This window comes from Physcomitrium patens, chromosome 4 (genome assembly GCF_059467195.1).
Source record: "Physcomitrium patens ecotype Gransden chromosome 4, ASM5946719v1, whole genome shotgun sequence".
NCBI classification, from domain to species: Eukaryota; Viridiplantae; Streptophyta; class Bryopsida; order Funariales; family Funariaceae; genus Physcomitrium; species Physcomitrium patens.
The window spans coordinates 8,908,304-8,933,943 of NC_143413.1; the positions used below are offsets into that span (position 1 = coordinate 8,908,304).

The 25,640-nt window shown below is 35.1% G+C and overlaps 1 protein-coding gene across 1 annotated transcript; it reads right to left on the reverse strand.

Moving 5' to 3' along the window:
- Positions 1 to 6,571: 6,571 nt before the first annotated feature.
- LOC112280911 (uncharacterized) lies at positions 6,572 to 9,573 on the reverse strand. Its single transcript, XM_024516853.3, has 3 exons — positions 8,504 to 9,573; positions 8,127 to 8,310; positions 6,572 to 7,992 (listed from the first exon to the last, which is right to left on the reverse strand). Exons 1-3 carry the CDS (start codon positions 8,761 to 8,763, stop codon positions 6,925 to 6,927), a joined length of 1,512 nt encoding a protein of 503 aa, XP_024372621.1. The 5' UTR covers positions 8,764 to 9,573; the 3' UTR covers positions 6,572 to 6,924.
- Positions 9,574 to 25,640: the final 16,067 nt, after the last annotated feature.

Consider the following 25,640-nt stretch of genomic DNA (forward strand, 5'->3'; position numbering starts at 1 on the left):
ACATAGTGTTTGAAGATAATATGTTTTCTTATCACAACTTGGCTGAGACTATATTTGAACCATCTTCCCTATCAACGCTGTTCAAAATATAGGTGCCAACAAAAATAACATCAATCTATACATTGCAAATAACACATTACAAATAAACTATATAAATCCACAACAGACTAATCCAATCAACACCGCATTGGATAACATTAATCCACAACAAATAATTGACATCCCACAAACATCTTTGTAATAAAATACACCACACCAAGAATTGAGCTCACTCAACTGGAAACAAAATATTGTTTAAAGGAACCATCCCAACAACAATACCAAGGTCTAATTTCATGCCTTATCAACCTGATTTTTATACCTTAGAGGAATGATCAACACAAGATTCACACAACAATCTTAATTCCTTCTACAGCCTAGACTAACCACCAGATGCACCCAGCTTCTGCACTAAACTACGGAGTTCCAAAAACAACACCAGAATAATGACAAAAAAGAGTGATACAAAATATAATTTTTTACATAAATTAAAATATATAGTTTTACAATCAAATTAAACTACATGGTTAAATTACTTAGTATAAAATAAATATGATTTTAAAATAAATAAAAAGAAGACAACAATGTCTGTAGGACATTAAAAAAAACATGCAATGTAATGTGATGACTTTATTTTAATAAAAAGGTGATTAAAATTTAATAATTATAATAAGATAATAGAATATAATAGGATTATATAAGAATTCAAATATTAGTTTAATATTCCTAAGAATTCTATTTTTTAAATTAATATATAACATAAAAAATAAAGGTAAATTTCTTTGGTTTCATTCACAAAGTTAAATAGATAACATTTCTATAAAATATCTCAAATATTTTTAAATATTTAAATTTTTATTCTTATTTGTAAAATTTATTTTATCAAAACATTCTAAAAAAATAATATAATTAAAACTTATATGGAATAACACTTAAATATAATAGCAATCTAAGACTTTTTAAGATAGATTTATAATAGTAATTTTGTTGATTTTTAGTAGAAATATCAATAAAATTTTTAAATATAAATTAAAAATAAATTTAAAAAATTCTAAAAAAAATCTAATTTTCGATTTAAAAAAATATAAATTAAAATTTATATGTTGGTATTGTATTCATCATAGATTAGTTTTTCATAATAAAATTAAAATAAAACTAAATTTAAATTTGAATCTATCACTTATATTGTAATATTAATGATATTATTATAATGATTTATAATACTCATTCAAAAAAATATGCATATCTATTATTAACTTTAGAAATTCAAACATGGTTGGTTTTGATATTTAAAGTAACATAAGCTACAAACCAATTATGATGATCTGTATCAACCATATGTAAAATAATGTATATTAAATGCAACATTCAAAAAAATTAAATTAAATTTGATGGTGTAATGAATTGATACATTTGCTTTGTGAATAAAATTTGAGTACACATTTTTAAACATCAAAGCCATATGTAGTCTTAGTACTCACTATAAAAGTTTGTTTACTGTAACTAAAGACTTGTGCATAAGAATTAAATTTAAAATTATTGAAAAAATATATGTTATATATATATATATATATATATACACACATGATTTGATCAGTCGCATAAACATTTAATAATTATTGGTATTCAAAGCATAAATTCAAACTAGAATTTCTTCTGAAAAGTAACAATTTCTTACACTGTATACTATAATTTTCAAAATATAACATGTGATTTGATGTAATTTTCAACATTTACACTTATATCCATTTCTTTAGCTGTATAAAATTGATGGAATGTACTTGTGTTTATCCAAAAAAATTATTGGAAAACCATGAATGGAAGAATATTGATTTTCTTGTCTGTTTGCTGTATCTGAGTTGAAAAAAAATTAAAAAATCATTTAATAAATATTTGTACAAAAGTCAAGAACTTACCAAAACCAAACTGAGTTTGTATAAAAGCACTAATGAATGGCTCTTGACCACTATTTCAAAAACAACATAGAGGTCAAAGATACCATCTATTCATACTACATAAAAACCACAAAGGAAAGTACATACAACTAAGAACCCTTGATTGTTTTTTCAACCACTTTGTAATAATCTGTCCATAGCTTGACAACATGGTGAGATTCCCAAGTAACCATACACCCCATAAGACCAGGGCACAGTTTCTCAAAAGAAGAAAAACCATAACTACAGCCATTTAAAACTTGTGGAAATGTACAAACAAATGTACTACTAGTCTCTCAGGTGCTCTCTAGTATATGAATGTGGAGGAAGTGAACCACCATAAGACCCAATTCAGACTTTTGTGTTTATGGTGGCATTTACAACACTGCATGTTGCCTTTGTCAACAGTAACCATAAATGGTTAGTTGAGGGGTATGCAAGCCCTAAGAATTCAACTTCTGTGAACCCCAGACAAAATCACAAAATAGGAAAGAGGATGATAGTAAATTGGTAGAATATGGCAACATTCACACACACTACTACTACTACTACTACTACTACAAACCAAAGGGCGTCTGTAGACTTCCATACGAACTCTGGAACTAAGAAACCTGAAGCCTGATTTTGGCTCACATGACTAGAATCGCTGCCTCACCAGGTACTCTTTGACATGAAAAGGTGTCATGAATTACAGTTCATGTGTTTGGAAGTATAATCTGGAACCCGATCATCTGCAATGAGGAACGCTAGATCAATACACACATATGTCATATGCTTAATCAGCTCTCAGATTTGTAAATCGGCTGATAAAATCAGGCCTGATCGGGTTGCTGAAATGGAGACCATCAATCGTCGAGTGCCTTTTGGGCATGAGGAATAATCTCTTGGAGGGGTTTGAGTCAGGCTTTAGTGGCTGTAACAGACGACTTGAGCAATGAACTCTCTGCTGCATTTATCAAGACCGGGCTCATCAGTTACTAGCTAGTATAATTCAACGTAAAAACTCAATGTTGATGGTTGGTGATTGATACAATATTAGTTGCAGAAACTAGGATTTCAGAGGATCCTCCGAGTAAGGTTTTGAAGGACCGGGCAAAGTTTCAGAGGGATGTTCACTGCACTGTGAATGGAGACATAAAATTCCGAAGTAGCGAATGAGTTTATTCTGAAATGAACGAGTGGCACACTGATTTGACTTGTAAGAAATGATTAGATTCATGGCAGAAAGTTAAGTACGTGCTAGACGGGGGCAGTTACAGATATTTGCACCAAGACTCTCAAGTATCATTAATATGTAAGCGGATTCATTCATGCTTGTTCATCTAACCTCGTGAAATATTTGATTGCTATCAATGGGTCCGAGCTGCAGTCTTCCTAGGGGGACAGTACGTGAATATTCAGACACAACGAGTGATGGCTCAATCACGTTCCGATTTCACCCCTTGAGTCTCACGTTTACCGTCCAGGACTCTACGGTTCATGATGTGTAGAAACAGACTGGGCTCCTGATCAAGGACCCTTTGGATGACGATCACGTACTCGTGGAGCAGGGCGAGGCACCTGGATCTGCATCTGCGATGATTATAATCAGATTCTCAAGAATAGCAGTTTTCCGAAGATCTTTGACGACGAAATACCTGTTGACTCTTGGAATGGTAGCAGCGCCTAGCAGGATGCCTTACATCGAATCAATTGACCCCAGTTTCGAATCTCATAAGTGTGTTGCAGGTACGCATGTCAAGGCTTCTTTTGTGTCTGATTACTTTGAAAGGCTTCTTAACAGCGCGCACACAGTTGATTGACTCATTCAAGTGGCAACACTCACGATTGCAAAGTTGGCCTGAGTTCCCCGTCAATGAAATTGGGTACTAGTGACACATTACTTGAGGCACAGGAAATATCAAACGAGACAATTGTGGGTGGGTGGAGGGGGGGAGATAGTCTTTCGTCTCCGCTCCAACTAATCTCACTCGACTAACTCAATCTCCTCGACGTGCCACCTTCAGTCTGGCCATGCAGTTTACGCTGCTGACGAGACTGACACTCGCTGCATCAAATCCTGCGAAAATCTTAGCATCCTACACGACAGCGTGACACTTAATCACTATCCGTCTGCCACGCTGGTCGACCGTAAGTACTGGCAACTTGCCCAACTCCCGCTTGGCCTGGCACGAGCATGCAGTTGACCGGTAACGGGTGAGTTTGAGATGGCGGTGTCCGCACACTAGACGACATCGCAGCACCCTCAACTTCCTCCTCCTCCTCATCGCCACCCTGCGCCAACCCCCACTCTCCCACTCCCCCTTCTACACCCACTTTCCCCTCACAGCACAGCCATCTCTTACACCATAGATTGACTTTGGCCTGCCCCCCCTGCAGCGTCGGTCAGATCCCACTACTCTCTGCAATTCAGAGGTCTAAATCCCAATTTTCTCTGACGCAGCTGCAGGAACTTACCGCCTCCCCTTTTAAGTGCGGGAAGAAGGACCACAGAGGATGGTGCTCAGACTGCACCAGTGGACCCTGAGGGATTATTGCCGCTCTGGAATAAATAAGGCAGGGCCAAATTATCTCCCCCTCCCCCCCATACTGCTGCTACTACTACTTCTGCTTTTGCTGTTATGTGGGTGGTTACTTCTTCTGCCTCCTCCCCCTCTTAGAATTCTTCTTCTAACAAATCATATCATAGCGCCTCTTTTCTTTTCCCCAAAACCTCTATTATCTCTAGCCTATGGAAGAACAACAACACACCAGAAGAAGCCAAGGAAATCAACAGACTGGAATGAATGAATGAGTGAGTGAGTGATCGAATTCCTTAAAACGGAACACTTCTTAACCTCGGTGAATTTCTACGAGCTGCTGCAAGTAACTTGGACAAGTTTTTACTGCAAACCATTACGGTAATAACATGTTCCATACATGTTTTTTTTTAAATAGATTTTGGAAATGCAGTTACACCTACAGAGTATGGAATTGGTCAATGTGACTTATCTAAAAATAATAATTACAATCTATCATAGTTGGGTAGCATAGAGAGAAATTTCTAAAATTAAAGCAAATTTTGCAACTCAATTAACTCCTCAATTCAAATGTTTTGACATAATATGGTCTTTATTATAAAGCATTTATATTTAAAATATTTGAAATTAATGTAATGCATAAGTTTAGAAAGAAGACATCCAGAATGACATGTAAATGACACAAATAATATCCACAAGTATGATAGAACTTGCAAAGTAAGAAAATTAAATATTAAAAAAAACTACTGAAACTTAAAACAATTTTTTTAATATGAAATTAACGCTACAAATTCAAAAAAATAAAAAATAAAAAATTAGAGATAATATCACAATTAAGTAGAGCAATATAATAATAGTTGGAAAATCACAATTTATGCATTCCCAAATCCATAATTGCATTACACCAAGATTTTTTGTATATTAACTATACCAACATCTATTTGCATACAATGTCACAACATTGGCTCATGTTTTCTCATTTTATATATCTAATACAAAAAAATCTACTCTATAGTTTGGTTTCAATATATATATATATATATATATATAATTAACTAACTAACTAGGTTGGTTGAGGTATCTAAATCCAGCTTGCTGAGTTAGGGTTTTCCCCATAGGATCGGTAAACACGAGGTGATGGATGATCCTCCCACGGCGAAGAAGGGCGATGTATAGACATATATATATATAGAGAGAGAGAGAGAGAAAGACCTACTGATTCTGAGAGAGTTCAGAAGGGGGAGGAAGAGGAGGAAGAGCTGTACCACGACATCCTGGAGGGGCTTTCAAAGCCCAAATCCTCATAATGGAAGCTCAAATTATGTCGCAAATCATAGGCTTGCTTATTAGCGTCATTTATGTGCGGTTGATTGGGTATCCCACCAGCATGAATTCCGAGAGGAGGAGGATCACTAGAGGGTGGTAGCCAAGAGCCACATTTAATGTGGTAGCAATTATGGAGATAGGTTGCAAGGCCTCGGGAGTCGCGACGAGTGGTTGAGTTACGGGGAAGCTTTTCGTCTGACTGGATCAGAGACTAACGGATTCTCAGATTGGTGGTTTTATTAGTGGCGAAGTAGAGAGCATTTTCATGAAACGACCATAATTCGGTTTGGAGCTGGCAGACTCGTGTCAGGTCCCGGGTTTCGGTACCCGAGTCACCCACGATCCACCAGTGCGGTTGTGGATGCAGCTAGAACTTAGAACATGTCAAGCAGACGTGAACAAAGTGGAATGATCTGCAACTGTAGCAGCAGCGCAGAGCCGAGGCCCGGATTGAAAATTCCTTGCTAGATTGTTTGATTATCAATCGATCTAATCTGTATTTATGTGAGACATCATCATATTCCTTCACTCTGCAAGCTGGTTTAGGTGGAGAAGAACAAAGCCCTCTGAGAAGAAAGAGGATATCTACCCAGATGATGAAGATGAGAGATCATTTCTCTCTTTTACTTCAATTTGAAGAGGAAATGAACCAGCGAAGAATCCAGACAAAGACTTCCATGAATTTGGAGAAGGATCCGAGTGCATTCATAACTCCGAGAATAGGGGTGAACATGCATGAACAGAAATGACTGCTGAGATCAAATTTTTGTGTTTATTTTTCTTTTTATGCACTGCATTGACCAATTTTAGTAGCTGTGGCGGAACCACGCAACTAGATCAGTCTAAATTTGGAGAAGTTTCTCAGAAGTGTGAGGCCTGTGAGTGACAAATTTTGGCAGTTTGGAATCTGCCAATTTAACAAATATGGTGTTTCAGGATAATTTTAGCAGCCTGTGTTCATGGACGCTTCCTCCTACCCTAACTAACAAAGTGAGCTTTCGAAGCCTGCCTAGCAGATCATGAGAATGTGCATATCAATTGCTGAGGGAAGCATCTCACCAAAATTATCCGACAAGAAACCTAACCAATTTGCTGCGAATTAATGTCTACTCCTGAAAGTCCCACAACACCATCCTCGGACTCGGCACTTCATATTCATGGAGCCGCAAGCCTGCAGTCGCCCCAGCTAAGGGGCTGTTGAAACTCGCCATATTCACGTTGCTTGGGGTGATAATGGAGCTAGAGAATTGTCCAGCGTATCCAGACAAAGCATGCTGCGTGTTGGTGTCCAGCAAGGAATTTCCCGTTGAGTTCGACGACATTAAAGGACTACTGAAGTTTCTGTAGCCAAAATTCAAACTCTCTTGCAACGATGCCGGCTGCTGGTTAAACCCGAGGTTGATCCTGATGTCCAATTTACTAGCTGCGGAGGTCGACTGCGACCTAGTTACGTCGGATCCCTGCATGTAGGAAACCTCGGCGTGGTTTGGAACCGCCATCTGGTTCTGGACCTCTGAGCCGAACCGACTGAGGGGTAACTGTACCACGGAATTGAGAAAGTCTTCTTGTGGAGGAGCGCTTCGGGATGACAACCAGCGGTTGTATTCAGTCCTCGTCTGGAAGGGTTTTCCAGACCCCACAAGAGTCGGGTCACGTTTTCGTTGGTAAAAAACGTCCGCGCCTGCACTTTGGAGGGAGGTGGTGGTCACAGAGGTGCATCCTGGGGTGGGGTCATGGAAAGAACCTGTGGGAGTGGCACCACCTTCCGTGAATCTAGCCTGCAAGTTGGCTTCGTTCTGCATTTGAGTTGAAGAAAGGTACGCAATCTGGCCGCAGGAGCTTTCCACCACCGTGCCTGTTGCGCCTCTTCGCTGATCGAAATTGGTGGAAATGGGGGGGCTAAGAGAGCGCCTTGAGGGAGCCTCGTCAGTGCTACTGCTCTCGTCCATGCTGTGAGAGTTACCAGAATTGTTGGAGCTTTTCTGGCCCATGTGATCGCCGCCGCCATGAAGCTCTAGATGAATGGACATGACTTCCTCAGTGTGCTGAACATTCAAAGCCTGATTCATGAACTGGGACACCGTGGGGGCAGAGTTGACGTTCTTCCCGCACTCTCGCACTGCTTTGCTCACAAGGTTATCTCGAAAGCACCTTCGTGCGGCTTCTTCAGCTATCTGCTGACACAATCAAGTGATCGATCAAGCCTTAGCCCCACCGACAGAAAAGAAACAAAAGTGAACAAGGGAAATTTGAACTGTGCTGCAGGCCAATAGATACCCCAAACACGCTAGAGTGCGATGAGACGCACCTGATTGATTCCTCCAGATGACTGACCCATAGTTCCAGCAAGGTCTCTGAGCAAGTCAGCTATGGGCTTGTGGGTGACGGGGTCTATGCCCATGTCACACAGCTTTTTCTTCAGCCGAGTATTCCAGTGATTCTTGATGTCATTATCGGTTCTACCTGGCATCTGTGCAGCAATGAGAGACCATCTGCAGCAAAGCAGAATTACACCTTCATAAGACTCTTGTTCGTAACTGAAGCGATCTTTTAAAAGAAAATAAAACAAAGAACAAAAAAACAGAAAAAAAAGCAAACTTGCACTCCAGACGGTTTGGATGCTGAACTCCCACTGCTTGCCCTAATATCTCGCGGCCTAACTCTAAACTACAGCTAAATTGATACCTGCTTCCATGAGCTGCATGCAGCTTGACAATGAGATCCTCTTCCTGTGGAGTGAAACTCCCATGCCGAATATCAGGCCGCAAATAATTCGTCCAACGCAAACGACAGCTCTTCCCACATCTCCTAAGACCTGCTTTCTTTCCAACGCTGCGCCAGTGACCAGTCCCGTAGGTTTCTACATACTTGCGGAGTTTCTCATCCTCCTCCGCAGCCCATGCTCCTTTCCGAACGTCTTCACTCGCCTTAGAAAGTCTCGTCATCTTAGCAACACCGAGGAAAAGAAAGAAGCAGAAGAAGAAGAAGAAGAAGAAGAGGCGATAGCAGACACAGCAAAGTGATGACAAGTTGCGACGACGGTTACTGCACTCTGAAGTCCTTTCCCTGACTGCCTACAGTGAGCTACCACTAGAGATGATCCAGTGACCACAAGCCGATATCGAAGCACTCAACTATCTAAGTTTACCTTTCGGTGAATCAAAGTCCTTCGTCAACGAACGGAAAGACTACAAGCTGTCGCGGAGCACAGCCGGCGTGAAACCAAAACCTAGCTGAATAAGTCTCCACCACTCTCTGGTCTCCAGAGAAGACCAAGACACTATGAACAAGATGCTAGAATAGCTTGAGACACTCAACTGTAGCTATCTACTAGGCATCCACAACGCGGATTGACACCACGGCCGAACCCCAACGGAGAATTTTCAACCTCCTTGCCGAATCGACCCCTCTAAGGCCACTATCACCCACCTAGCCAGCTTCCTGTACACCTACAGCATCCGACTCCGAGGCAGTCTCCTCTGCAATAACAACTACAGGTAACGTCTCGACTCAGAATTCACCTCGTTCTCGGACCCGATCAGAACGATATCATCTAAGTCTCGGTGAAGAAAATAGTAACCCGGTTTGATCCGACAGCACTATATAGGCGAATGAAACCACCGCCTGCGCTGGACACTGCCCACTGCACCACCTCTCTTTCTCACTCTCTCCCTCTCTCTCTCTCGCTCTTTCTGAATCCAAATCTGGATCTGTTTGACTTGCAGCCTGCAAGAGCTCTTGATGAATCCTCGCCCCGTCGCTCAAATTCTGTCCGGACGCTCAGTTATTGCAGTTCTTGATCTAGACTAGGAGCCCCGCATTTCGAGACACGCCTCGGCTCGCCCCCAATCCTATTTACATAAAAATAATAATAACAACAATAAAAAAATACTATATTCAATATTTGTACCTTTTCCCTCAGATATGACGTCATTTATCCATCCGCGTTAATTCCCCTCATATATTCCCCTCATGTTTCGATTCACTTCCAGATGCTGTGCATCATGGTCTTTCTTCCTTTCTGCGTCTTCTTCTGCTTCTTCTTCTTCTGCCTTTACTGCACCTCTTTGCATCCATGAGATCAGTCCTTGTGTGGAGTGGAGTGGCCTTGGCTCTGCCCATCCTAGGCCCCACTTCCTTGTTTACTTCTGTGCTCTGTGGGTGATGCCACCCAGCAAGCCCTATTCCATGCTCAGTTTGTTAATTAATGTGTGTTTCTATGTATGTGTGGTGTTGTTGCTTTGTTGCTTGTTAGAATTGTGACATAGTTTTCAAAGATGCAGGGTTACAGGGGTTGTGTGGTGGTCCCCTCTCACACCACAATTTTGAAGCTTTGCTCTTTGTTGTGTAGTTGTTTCAATTTGAGCTTCAACTTGTGAAGAACTTCCTCTTTCTATTGAGTTTTAAATAGTGTTAAATATGCTCACAAACCCCCATTGAGCTTATACAAAAAGTTTTGTATGGTGTGAGCAAGTGCATCTAGATGTCGAAAAGCTTCATTTGTAAAAGAAACTGTGATGAGTATATTAGTTTAAAGTTCCATTGTTTAGATGTTGTTAAAAGTGACTTTTAGTTTTGAATTCATGCTTGTGATTTGCTGAGTAATACACTCATGGGAGGCTTCTTTGGAACAAAATGTTGTGGAGAGTGAAAATATGATGTGGTGTGGGTGAAGTTATTGACTAATCCACTCTGGAAGTAGAGATAATCATGTAAAGATTGTTTGGACACACAAACATGATGACTATTTCAATTAAACATACAATGGCATTTACTTTTTGTTTTTAAAAAAGAAATTGGGTTTAGAAGAATTTTAAAAATAAATAAAAATAAAATTGTAGTAGATTAAAAATGAAAAATAAAAAGCTATGTAACTAAGAATCTAATAAGATTTAGATCCTATTTATATATATACACACATACACTCTGCTAACCAATTGTAGGTACTACAAATAAGGCAATTGGAGTCTGTAGACAAGGAAATTGCTACTTAGAAGGACAAGTTATGGACAATATCAAAGGTGCAATGTGAGCACACCAACTTTCATTTGTATCATGTGAACATAAATTTTTATTCCAATAGAATTTTTGATTAAATAATTTCAAAAAATATTTCATGCTAATTAATGTTTTATATCATTGAATAATATTTGTATGTAGGCATGCAGTATCAAAAGTTTTAGTAAACAGTAATACCATCAATGTTACAATAAATATTTTTGAGTATTTCTTTTATACTTGGACTCTTATGGGATCATATTACAATTGTCCAATTACCACATGAAGAGATAAAGGGTTTTATTTCCATCCAAAAAATGAAGCTTGAAATATGTTTGAGTGCATGTACATTTTATTCTTTGCATTATAAAAAATAGTGTGTATACAATTATATATATATATATATATATATAGAAAGAGTGTCAAAGAAATTATATGGAGACACCAAAAAATAAATAAAATAATCATATATATATATTTATATATATAATATCATTTATATCCCTCAAATATTATCAAATATCAAGAATATCTCTCAATTCTTGATAATAGCAAATATATTTATTAAATTTGTCATAATAGCAAATGTACTATTATTGGTGATAAGTTATAACCAACATTCTTTGTTTAGTTGTCATTTGAGCTAAGATTGCAAGTTGTATAGATATTGCCATGCTTCTTTTTAGTTTTTTTAAGAATTACAAAAAAATTGCTACATTTGCTTTTGACAATTTGCAGACCACATCTTGCATCATAAATTTTGAGGATGCAAGCTGGTAGTAATTTTTAGGAAAACACTTACATTTTTTGAAGAAACTTGAGGTAGAAAGAATTTGTGACAAAAGCTTAGAGTACTTACTGTAATTCACAAATACTATAAAGTATTTGATTTGAGGTGAAATTAATAGGAACAACCATCCCAAGGAAGTGAGAAGACCAATTTTTTTTTTTGAATTTCTAATTGGAATCACAAGTTGCAAGATAGGAGTAATGATCTAAATGGTATAAAGCACTTTGCTTGTTGGTAGCATGTAGTTGGTGAAGTCCATCTTGGAATCTAAAGATCAAAAATCAATGATTGGTAGAAAGAAGTGTCTAATATGTAATATATCTTATAGAGTGTTGTACATATAGACAAAGTGGTCTAATAATAATATGACTTGTAGTACATGTAGTGGTTTGGAGAAGATGGTTTATCATAGTTGTTGTGGCTCAATTGGAAGACTTTTTGGATGCAAAGATGAGAAGTATATTTTCAATGGTTGTGGGATAGACCATAGTTAGGAGCCTAGTCCTTAGATCTTAGGTATCATTTGTAGCTCTCCATTGCAATGATAATAATTGCTTATTAGCCTTAACAAGGAAGCCATTTGCAATTACAATTGATGTGAGCAACAATAAGGCTTTTAAAAGGGATCACTTTAAAATAGGGCACTCAATTTTGGTAAAGAAATTGTATTGCTGTTGTTTGCAAGTCTTGATGTTTCAACTTTGACCAATAGTGTCAAATGGGTGCTTGACCCTTGTGGTAAGTGTTCATGGACCCCTATGCTTTCATTCTAAAGTATTACTTCAATCTTGGCACTCTACAATAGCTTTGAAATACTTTACAAAGAATTGGTGGCAATACACTCTATCTTCTCTTAAACTAAATTTTATTGATCAATCTTGATAACTTATCACCAAGAAGGATATATTTGCTATTATCAAGAATATATGGATATTCTTAATATTTTAATATATTTGAGGGGTATATATATGATATTTTTTTCTTTTTATATTCATATATTATATAATTAAATTAAAACTTAAGACTAAATTAAATCATACTATATGCAATGAAAATAACACATAACTATCTTTAATAAAGACCACACAAAATATGGCATCAATAACCATATAAAATAAACAACTAAACAACTATATGAAGAAAATGAATGAATTTTCATTCATCCAAAGAAGAGTTTGAATAGGAATGTTCAATTCTGCTAAAGTCCATGGATGGTGTGTATCTGTGAAAAATGGCAACAAAAATGTTATGTGAATGAAACAGAGATAAAAAGAAAAGTCAACTTTCTGTAAAAAAAATTTGGAAGCCATATTTCACATCATTGTACGTTCTATTATTGAGCCTTTAAATCCCATGAGTTCTTTTACAAAAGCATACAAATGAAGAATGCATGCAGATTTCTTTTGAGTGTTTCCTCTTTCTTTTTTCTTTTTTCTTTTTTAGTTAATTAATGTGTCAAAAAACCTTATTCAAGAAAAAGTTGCAATACACAAAACTATAAATGTGGTTTTATATTCACAAAATAGTTCAAACAATTAAGTTTCTTATCACTGTTATTATTACTATTATTATTTCCTATTTGAAAATATACAAAAACAAGTTTTTTGCTGCAAGTTTGAAACGGGCATATAAAATTACAGAATCGTTTAAAATCCATTATAATGTGAATTTATTAGTAATGACGTTTTAAAATGAAACAAAAAAAAAAAAAAAAAAAAAAAAAAAAAGACTTATAGTTCAAATATTGTACAGCAACTGCTTCAATGCAGTACAGAAAGGTTCTTATAATTTCATTATAATTCACGCAGTAAAGAAAAAAGTAAATAAAGTGAAAAAAAAAAAAAAAAAAAAAAAAAAAAACCAATTTCTATTTCCAACCTTTACATTCAACCTGCTTAATCTCTATTAGAATCAAGTCTATTGTTGTTGTGGTATCATTGTGATGTGGTGTTTGGCAGACTTCGACTCAAGTTCTTGATTTTTTTTTTTTTAATTTTTTTTTTAATTTATTGCTTTCTAAATATGAAAAAATAATTGGGCATTTTAGAATTGTAAAGTAAGGAAATAAATGCTTTGAGTTTGTGAAAAATGATTGTTGTAGTCATAGTCATCCTTGTAAGAACAATGTGATAGTTACAATGAGATGTATCAATTGATAAGGACTTTTGCAATCAGGCCAAACTTTCAATTAAACAACTTGTATTTATATTCAGGAATTTTTTAAGACATAATTCAAATAAAAATATTTTTTGTGGTCCTAAAAAATAAAACTTTGGATACATTTTTTCTTCTTCTTTTTATTTTCATTTTATTTCGTTTTATTTTTTTCCTCCTTCTATCAACTTTTAGCTATGTTTCTTGATTTCATCACAATCAAAAGCTTTTATGTAAACTCATCTTTCGTTCGAATTTGACCCAGCCAAATCTATTTTCATTGACATCATAGTTCATCTCCTTCATTTTTACAAGAATTTTAACCAATGTACAAATGTTTTAAATAAATATTCCAATCAGATGTTGCATTTTATTTTATATCCAAATCAAATATAATCCTTATTTGAACATTTTTTTGACACAATATACAAGAGAAATGTATTCAAACATTTCAAAAATTGATATTTATCACTATAACATTCATTGAAAAAGCAAGGCCTCAATTTTATTTTATTTATTTTTATAAACAAAATAAAATTTATTTTCATTTAATTCAAGTAAATTTTAAATGGATATGACTCTATCTCTCAAAATGATTACTTTTAAATATTTTTTGAATGATTTCTAAATATAAAATTGATATATTTTGTGTATTTTCTATATTTATAAATGCAATAAGTTGTAAACATCTGATGTAAACAAAAACATGTAATAAGTTTTATTATAGACTAGTGGAAACTTTTGCCTTTGGCCACAAAAAATATTTATCAAAAATTATGATTGGGAGCTTTCAAGCTCCACGCTTAGTGATCTTGTAGTGCTACTCTTGACAATTTGTTGTAACACACATGCAAATTTTGATCTCTAATTGAACAAAAGTTGAGTTGTTACTTCACTTTTGTTGAAAACAATGAAATATACAACCAATTAGAGATGATTTTTTTTTATCTCCTTTGGTTTATCCCTCTTGAGTTGTTTTACATAAGAAATACACACACTCATAACTCTATGTAAATTTAGATTAAAAAAATAATAATAATTTAAAGAAAATTACAATACAAATACAAAAATAGAGTAGAATAACATAATTTGGAGTGAAAAGTTGGTTTGGTTGTAGTAATGATGTTATGTTACATTTTATGTAAATATAATCATTCCAATGATTTAATCACTAAATAAATAATACTTGCGTAAATGAATGGACATGTGTGTGTGTTTTGAAAATACTTATAGTAAAATCAAAGCATATGGGTAAATAACTAACCATGGTTGTGATTGATGTTGGTTATGATTATAGAGCCCCAAATGGAGATCATATTCTCTTTTTCTTTTTCTTATTCCCCCACACCTCAAAACTTCCTTTTTTTCCTTTAAAACTGGGATGGGGGGGGGAGCATCTTCCGGTAGGCTCCCACTTTGAGCACACGAACATTATTCCATGGTACCTTTTCCTTTTTGCCTTTTCCTTTATAAATAAAAGTAAGAAACTCCGCCAGTCTACTTCTAGGAAGGATAATGATGTTTCCATCCACCACTACGCCCCTTTGACTCCCGCCCTTCGGGGTTGACCCCTAACCTCTGCATGGATGGATGTCGGGGTAACGAACGAACACTGCCCACATCCATCCACTTATTCATCCGCATCTGCCTAGCTGCCTTCACAAGGTCCACGCAATTCATCCCCCCCCCACCGCGACGACCAGAGGCACAACAGAAAAAAACGTAGTAGATATCTGTATATATATATATATATATATATATACCATTCATTCATTAATACAATTATTCATCCTTTAATCCATTCATCCGAGTTTTGACTAATTTCGGGCTGGGTTTGACCCCCAGCGGGGACGCGCATTGACCTTGTCCTGGCGTGGAGGAGAAAAAGGGGAAGGGCAGGGGGGTCGGTCAATGGGCAGGGCGGGGCCCGTTATTTTGTGTGTAGTGGGGTTGAAGAGGGCCCATCATTAGGTTTGTCATTGTTTGTACGTGGGTGACTCCCCCCCCCCACCCTCAATCAATGGGACCCGGGGTGGGGGTGGGGTGGGGGTGGCTTCTTTCGAGTACCGTCTTTCGCTCTCTCTCTGTCCCATCATCGACTAGCTTAAAACCCCAAACCCTATCTTCTGAATTTAGGGTTTTGGATGCTAGTATTTGTTACTTCGTGAGAGAGAGAGAGAGAGAGAGAGAAGAGGAGGTGGAAGCTGCTGCTGCTGTCACTCACTATGCGGTGACACAGCCCTACTCCGAAGTTGACGTTTGAAGTGCTCATATATTCATCATTACGTATTCTTTTAGATAATAATAATATTATTAATATCATTAATAGAATGTGAGGAGTGTGGGTGTACATCTGGCATGATGAAGACACTTGTAAGAAGGAGATGAAGCAGAAGAGTAAATGGGGGCATGCAGACACTGGTGCTGAGGTGGAGAGATGGGTCCCTTGTTGCCCCCACTCTTGTAAGCCTTTGAACATCTTGTCTCAGTTTGTTGTTGAAATCATCAGCACACACACACACAAATTGAACATATATATATATATATATATATATATCTATATGGAACAAAGGTTGATGTTGCTAACACTTCCAAGAGTAAAGGCCACGCAATTTTTTGATTCTTTTATTAGTTTTTAAACTCCTCTCAAAGCTTCTCTGTTCCCTTTTTGGAGGCCTTTTGGTACTGATCACGGCCAGCTGCAGTGCAGTCCAGCCAGGCAGAGAGGGATTTTGAAGAGAGAGGCAGCCACATGGTGTGGTGAAAGGAAGAAGTTGAAGGATCCTCCAAAAAAGAAGGGCTCATGCCAAGGCTTGAGAAACACACGCACACACAAGTACTCAGCTCACAAACAAAAAATAAAATAAAAAACCCACAAAAACAAAGCTTGCAAAAAAGGAGTTAGGGGGGAGTGGGAGGGGGCCCTCAGCCCACCCTCAGGATGATGGACTTTGGAAGATCCCTAAACCCAAGGAATGTCATGGCCTGCACCCTAACTTGGAGTTAGCTATGCACTGGGCCACCCCTTGCAAGAACCACACTTCCACTACATTACAAGAGAGAGCCACCAGAACACAACAAAGAAAGAGCCCCCTCACTACTAGATGTAGTAGTAGATACAGGAGAGGGAGTCGGGGTCAATTTGCCTTGTTCCCATCCCATGAGCATGTGTTGGGAACTTTGACCATAGATGAATCATATACCTTGTTGGGAATATGGATGCCCCCCCCCCCCCCCACTCACAAAAACAACGATGAGAAACGTGCACAAAGAAAAAACAAAGGAAACAATGGAATAAGAATGGCTTTGAGTTTGATACCTACTCTCCACTTCATTAAACTCTGGTACATGAGATTGGTTTTTTAGCTTCCTTTTAATACTTTTTTCTTCTTTTTCTCTGTTTAAAAGAAAACAAAAGATGGTACAATTATTTCCATTTTGATTCTGTTCATATGGAATGTGAATCATTGGTGATTACAGAGATAAATATATATATATATATATATATACATTCTTATGAATGTACATACATAATTTTGTCTTCTGATTTGTGTTAATACTTTGGTATTGATCAATTACATCATGTTTGTGTACAAAAGTTGGTAGAACTGTTACAATGTATGAAAATTTCCCTATGTGTATTGTTTGATTTATTGATATAATTTTTTGGAAAAAAGAAAATTGAAAGATGTTTTAGTGGTGAAGAGAAAATCATAAAAGTGGACATTAAAAAGAAAAGAGTGATGAATTATTTGAAAAGTACTAACTTAGCTTTTTACACCACATGATGTTTTGTTGAGTAGGTTATAGGGCGGAATTTTTATTTGATTCAGCATTCTTTCTATTGAAAAAATGTTTTTTTTTTTTTAAAAAATTGAATCATGTGTAAAGAGACTCTTTTTTTAGGATTTCATAAATTAGAATATAAATTATAATATATATATATATATATATATATATATATATTTCATCAAAAACTCAATGAAGGACAAATCTAATGTTAAAAACCCACATGCTTTCACTGTAGTTTATATATATATATATATATATATATAAGGATGATTTATTGAACAAAACTAATATTCCTGGTATTGAACTTTTAAATCAATAAACCAAGATCTACTTTAAATAGTTACTAAGACTGTCTTTTAAAAATCACATCCATTCATTGCAACAAAAAAATACTCATAAAAAAAATTACAAAAGCGAACTAGAACTTTTCCCTAAATTTAGTAACAAAACTATATAACTAAGTTCCAACAATACTGATAAGATTAACGGGATAAAATCCCACAAACGAATGTTATCAACCGCACTGATATCTTTGGGGCCTCAATATAAGGACTTTATATCACCAGTGGCTCACTTCTTCAATGCAAGGAAGTTGAAACTCAAATCACGAAAGAAATTATACAAGTTTGACGTAGTGTGAACGGAGCCCCCAAGACCTTTCTGGATGAGGCGTGGCTGTAACCCTAACTAGGGCTTTGCTGAAACTCGAGCGACTCGTCGTAGTCGTCGAATTCTTCTTCTACTTCTTCTCCCTGGTCTTTGAGAATGTAGACGGTGAAGCGTCAAGCATCAGATCCAGGATGCCTCGGAATCAATAGTGACACATAAAAGCCATAAGACAGAAGAGGGAGTTATGCTGCTTCCGGGAGTGGCGAGTCATGGCAATGGAAACCACTGAGCATTGATTCAAACCTTCCGTCGCTGCAGTAGTATATCCTATGGCAACAGTAATAACGACCCTCACTGCGCCTGGAGGCTGAATCAGTTACTTAAAACACGTAAAGCATCGGGAGTTAATGCGCTCAGGGGGCCATTAAGTAGTGCGAAACGTGGTCCTAATGAGATGTGGTTCAGGTCATAACTAATCTTAGGCCAGATCATGGAATGATCTCTGCGGCATCTAGCTTGGTCGTAATGGTAGCCTGTATTCCGCGCCGACGTTTTTCGAGAATGTTTTTTCTTTCCCTTACAACCAAATTCTAGTTGGAAACAACCACGTTGAAAGTCAATTAGAAACGTTATTTAATTTCTAGCGCCGAAGGACTGGGATGATAGACAACCCCTGGACTTCTCGTAGAATCTACCCCTCAGCTCTTCATCCTGACAAAGCTAGCTGAAACTAGACCCCAGAAGATAGCTGCTATTGGTTTGAACTATGTCAGCAATGCAACATTTGTTTGTTTAGGTTTTACTAATAACAAGAAATACTATATATATATATATATATATAATATTTTTCAACTTATTTCTATTTCTGTGTATGCGAGGTTTGCAAGGCTTTCATTGTGAAGCGTGTATGATTCATAAACCCCACTATCGTCGTTTGGTACTGTAGAATCATAGTGGGGCTTGACAGGTAGGAGCATAAACATGGGCAGTGCAGTCGCAGGCTGTATTGTGCAGGGACCGTATGTAATCATTAGCCCTGAATCTGTGTCGCCTGGACCTCTCACTTGACGCTGCCAGGATCGTTGTGGATATCTCCAGAGGGATCATGACACGACCCACTAGTAGCTTAAGCTCAGCTGGATGCAGCATCATGATTCCTCAACACAACAACGCTCACAGTCTCTCATCGGGTGGTCACCATATTCACTGCCACTCAGCGCCTTCACTTCTTCTACTAGAATCCGTGCATCGATGAATCTCGGCAGTGCACGGTGTTGAGCATTGCAGAACCGAGGACGAAAGAAAACCTGAATTGTGGCAATGTCTGTGTGGAGAAAACAGTGACTGGAAAACAGTCCAAAAAGAAAAAAGGGCACTAAGGTCATGCAAGCGTGGATTAACCAGCTACAAAATGAGGTCAAAGAAGAAGTGAAACTGGGCCGTGATTTAGGGTTTGGTTTCTTTCAAGTGGTGAGCAAAGACAAGATATCCTTGCAAAAGTCCTTGTGATGACCCCACACATTGCACAGTGAGGACCTTGTATTTTTCAGCCTTGGATGGCAGGGTTCAACCCAAGATGACCCATAGGCATGAAAATGCCTACATGGATAACTCTAAAGGCTGACCCAGATGAACTGGTTAGCAATGTGAGGGACCTAGCACATAATCTGGGAACTGTTTTGGAGAGAGACAAAGGTATTTGTGAAGGAGAGAATCAAAAATCCTGCATAGCCCTTATGAATGACAGTTTGTACACTTTGTCAATTGGTGCTTTCAATCCAATGACAAAGAGCACCACATACATTCAGGTTGATTAAGATAATTTACCAATTTAGTGCAGACATTGTCTTTCCATCTCGCACTTCGTAAATAAATGTAACACAAGCTAGTACACTTGATGCCATGAGATATCGGTGGCTTAAAAGAAGAGAAATCTATTCACAAACCACCCAATCCAATCAAAAGGAATGTCTCCACAACCCAAAGAAAACAATCCAACAATATATGAAGAGACCATTTGCCATCCTTCCCTTTTATTAGATGTGGAGGCGCCTCCAATTGAAACCCCCATTTTGAGGTCAATGGCTAGCCTAAGAAGCCCAATGAAAGAAGGTAGAGTAGAATAAATTAGGAAACAAAACAAAAGGGGAGATAGAATGTGGGTGAGTAATCCCCATCAACAAAGTTTGAAGTGGGCTACATGATAGAGTATAGAGAGTTGAGGGTGGGAGTCTTCTTCTAATACAAGTGAGCTTTTAGATGTTAATGAACTCAATGAAGGTCACAATGAATGGTTGAAAGAAGACAAAATACTGACAAAATTCCAAAAAAGAATGTCAATCATTCATCACAAGATATGCAATCTTAGAGAATCAAGTATTAGAAGTCTTGGATTGATTAGCAATATGATCTAAAAAGAGAAGGCATGAGGTCAATCTCTTCACTCTCTAAGCAATAGTAAAATATACAAATAAATAAAGTAAGTATATTCTAATTCATTCCAAGATAACTTAATTACTAAAAAAAATCAATCATATTGAATCATCTCAAATAGAATGGAACTCAAATGCTTCCTAATAAGAAGATGTAAGAAGAAGTCAATAGAGAGATAAAAGACTAGGAGAGCCAATATAAACCTTGACTTTGACCTTTGATTTAAAGCTATTTGAGTCAAGATTGAATTCAACAAAGGCCTCGTCTTGTGCTTGGTTTCTAAAGGATTCCATTGAAGAAGCTTACAAGGGGATGTTTGAGAACTTTCAATTGATCTACTAAGAAACTAATGAGATTTAATTAGAAGGAATGATCCAATCTTTTGGCATTTCTACTTGAGTCCCACAAAGAATTAAATACAAGATCACTGCTTATTTAACCTCTTTCTTCAAGAAGTGGTTATAGAGATAAGGACTATATATAGAAACGATGAATCTATCATTTCAAAATTGATTGTCTAGCAAAATGATGAAGAAATATAATAAAAAACTAAATCAATTGCATCATCACCATTTGCTCTACCTAATGCATCAAAGAAGGTAGCGAAGTGCTCTTTGACAAGGAATATAGGTGATCTTTGAGATCAATATTTACTTATCTTTCAACTCAAAATATGAAGATTTTGGTATTAACTCATAATATCTAAGGCTTCAATGACCTTGGTAAGATAGTTATAGCATGCAATTACTATTGACACTACATATCAAAATTAGAAATATTTTGTATTCAAGAATATAAATTCAGGGACTTAAGTTTGAAACAATAAAAGATCAAATATGGCTAAGAGCCTTGTTCTTTGGCGAAGAAGCGGATGTGGCATATACCCACTCTAAGGACAAAGAATGAATAAATAGTGGAAGAATTAGAATATAGAACTTTCTTTGTATTACACATTTTGTAGAATCCATAGGCTACTTATGCTTGGAAAGAGCATTGATTCTAAACAATTTCAGTTTATAATGACTTTATAAGAACTTTTCAAAGTCAAGGTTGTTTTCAATGAATTTGATTTTATAAAATCAATAAAGGATTTATATTTGGAAGAATTTTGTGAGTTTGGTAATAGATCAAAAAATAAAATTTTTTAGATTTATGATTATGGTTTTTTTTATTATATGTTATAAATTTGAGTATGATCAAATGATTAGATTGAAGATTATTGAAGTTCAAGTAGATTGAAGTTTCAAAAATAGAATTTTGAAGATCAATGAGGGTCTCTAAAATCTTTAGCAATTTGCTAATTGTATTGGGATGAAATTTATGTATATAAGTAGTAGACTTGATTTTTCAACATGTGTGAGAATTTTAAGAGGTATTTAATGGTAGAATTAAGAGATTTTGGTTGAAAACATCAATATTAAGATTGGAATAAGAGGCTAGCTAATACCTGAGTGGATTTTAGGATTTATCTTCTATTTGGTAAGTTTGATATTTTTAAAAATATTTGTGATTATTGTTAGCTTACTTATTGAAGTATGTGCAAAATTTAAAATTTAGATTTTTATTATTATTTGTTTAGGAATTGATTAAGATTTGTCTAGACTTTGATTAGGATTTGTTTAGGATTTGATTAGTATTTATTTAGAATTTATCTAGAATTTGTCTATAATTTGATTAAGATTTGATTAAAATTTGTTTAGGATTTGATTAGGATTTGTTTAAGATTTGATTAGGATTTGTCTAAGATTTGTATAAAATTTGATTAAGATTTAATTAGAATTTACTTAAGTTTTTTTGTATTTCTTTTATAATTTATTAAAAAATTTAATTAGACTTTATCAATATTTGATTATGTTTTTTAAGCTTAAAATTGTAATTAATATATAATTCTATTAGAATTATTACAACTTATTGTTGCAATTTTCTTTTATCTTCATGAGCCAAGTATCCAACATATTTTCAAGGTAGACTTTATATTATACAACAACATAGTATATTTGTCTTCAAAAAATCTCAACATATTACATTTGTGTACTCAATATCTATGCTTCGTACATACTGTGAGAATAATGTTATTTGTAGAACAAATTATCAACTACTGTTGATTTGGAGTGTGAATTGATATTATCGAATGATTAGAATTTATAGAAAGAATATGGGACAAATCCAATGTATATGGCAAAATTATCTCTAAAGTTGAAAGAAGAATGTTTAACTTATGTATGATATCCTTGTAAGTAGATGACAACTATTCAAAGTCATAGTGAGTGCAATTTAACTCGAATAGCAAATGTAGGAACAATTTGTGATCCATGGTGTATTTTGATGGTACCTACGCATTTGCATTCTATGGCATTCTCTTTACATCAATGAATTATATTATTTTGAAAGATTGCACATATCTTGTTATATTTTATTGAGTCAAACTACTATTTAAGATGCGATAGAAGTTAATTTATGTTATGAGTGCATAGTACTTATTTGAAGCAAAAGTACAATCACAATTTAAGTCAATATGGTAGGTTCATTCTTTATTATTATTCTTTGACAAGCTCATGTGTTTTATAAAATATTACTAAAATTTTGTATTTAGAAAGTAGTCAAATGACACAGAGAGGAGGATTCCCTAAACTGCTTCCTTATTGTGGTGGTTGTGGATCTCTAAAAGGATCTAAGGAACCAACTCCGGTAGGACCAGCTTATTGAATATATGGATTGAGTGCAACATATTGAAACAAAGAAAATGAAAAGCCAATGGATTTGCACCCAATCGAAGTAGCAAATAACTATGAATCAATATATCTATGATCTTTGTTATGCTCACAAAAAGCAGATGGCTATAATACACATTAAAAAAATTCATGGATGAATAAAATTAGTCCTATTCTTTTTCAAAAGTTATGGCACATATTTATCATTCATTTTATAGTATGTTATATAAGGCTTAAATTAATATCCCTACCATGAAGGCACTAAAGTATTAAGCAATAGTAGCATATTAATTAAAATTTCCTGAAGAAAAATTGAGCTTTTTAGGAGATCCTTAATTCTTTTAAAATTATCAAAGATATAACAAGAAATGAATAATGAAAAATCTTTTGGATTTAATGGAATAATTTTGGATTTTTATGATGATTTTTGAAATTTAATTGGTTGAGAATTTTTAACTATGTTGGAAAGAAGTAGAGTAAAAGGCTATCTCCTATAAGACTTAATTGCATTGATTCATAAGAGAGGAATGAAATATGACTTATAAAATTAGAAATTAATCACCATCCTTAATATGAGCTATAAAATCTCTGTAAAAGCATTATCAATTGTTTACAGAGATTTTATAGCTCTTAAACAATTGAGCTAGAATGAGACTTCTTATATCTCTCTATAGAAATAATGGATCTACCTAGGAAATTCAATAACATGGTGGGGTTATTATTGAAGGATGAAAAGACTAATATGAAGATTAATAAATCACTATCTAATTTATTTAAAATAAAAAGAAGAATAAAATAAGCATGTTTGTTGGCATCCTATCTATTTCTCATAGTAGCAGGAGTACTCAATTTTATAGTTAAAATGAAAGAAAAGTTGAAACTAATAAAATGAATCAATTTCTCATAATCCATTGATAGCAAATAATAGTCCAATATACATTTGTCAAGTAAGATTCAACAAAGATCAATTCTACTAAAAAAGAAATAATAGTGAATAGATTCTTTTAAAAAATTTCACTATAAAAAAATAAAAAAATAGGATATTACAAACATCAAGGCATCTTTAAATGACTACCTAACAAGAAGATGTATGTATAGAGTATGTGCTAAGGTGACATGTCTATAATGGTATCAACCATTAAACAATTGAAGAATTAGCTTCATCAATCATTTAGATGTGGTTGTGGTCTTGTTTGTCAAATGGATAATCAAAGTATTGGAATCTTATAATTCCAACTTACATTTATTACTATGACATCACCTTATTCAGATTCAACTGGATACAAGATGTAAATGACAACCTAGCCTTGAGTTCTTCATCAATTTAAACCATCAAAATAAGAAAGATTTAAAAGTGTAGAATAGGATAGGATTAGCATGGAAAGAACTCCTTGAAGTAACTTACCTTCTTTTATCTTGCCATAAAGAATAGATAAATTGTAGCATTTGATATCAACCTAATGTTAATAACTTTGGTCTAGGTTTTTTCAAATCATAAGTTGTAGAACTATACAAAAAGGTGTAAAGAAATATATAGACTTATAGATAATAATAACTTTATAGAATTTATAATGAATAAAAGAAGATACACCTTCCTAAATCATAAAAAAGGGCATGAATAGCCTTAAGATCTACAATTAAAAATCATTGGCAACAATATCTATATATTCCTAATGATGAATTCTAAGTAGGAGAGTGGATGAATTCATATACAAAAGAAGCCTCAGTAACATCCATAGTGGTGTGATAGTCTGTAGTAGAATTTTGTGCTGACTTATGACAGAGCAAGTTCTAGGTATCTCTATAAGTTTCTACGTATAAGATTCCTAGAAATAACAACAATATTTTAGAAACTATATTAGATCAACAATAAACAAAGTATAGGATGGCGAAAGAATGAAGTCTAAGAACAATGTATGTTACTAGCCTACCAAAACACATGTGCATAATTATGGTCACAAAGAAATAATAGAAAAAATACTATAATTATATTATAAAAGAATTAATCATCTAATGTAAGATCTCAAGCTATTTCATTGGTTGAATTAAATATTTTTCATATAATATATGGCCAAAATGGACTAATCTCTCTTCCAAAAAAAATACACTATCTTTAAAGTAATAATCCATAGGTGAGAAGGATTTCTATCATCTTGTTTTAAGTTGAAAAGGACTAATATGTAGAATAGGCTAAAAAAGAAGCAGACCTCATGTGGTTGATTTGGCATTACATATGAGTTGTAAATACATGAAACGGCAAGTCAAAAAATAATATTGATCAATATTTTTTAGTTTATTTATTAGAAATTAAAAAGATGATACTTTACAATTTTTT

Excerpts from the sequence above, each read along its gene's own strand:
- LOC112280911 (XM_024516853.3), bottom strand. The coding sequence starts at position 8,763 with ATGACGAGACTTTCTAAGGCGAGTGAAGACGTTCGGAAAGGAGCATGG. Across the intron at positions 8,311-8,503 it reads CATGCAGCTCATGGAAGCAG|ATGGTCTCTCATTGCTGCAC; the intron begins GTATCAATTTAG and ends GCTTTGCTGCAG. Across the intron at positions 7,993-8,126 it reads CATCTGGAGGAATCAATCAG|ATAGCTGAAGAAGCCGCACG; the intron begins GTGCGTCTCATC and ends TTGTGTCAGCAG.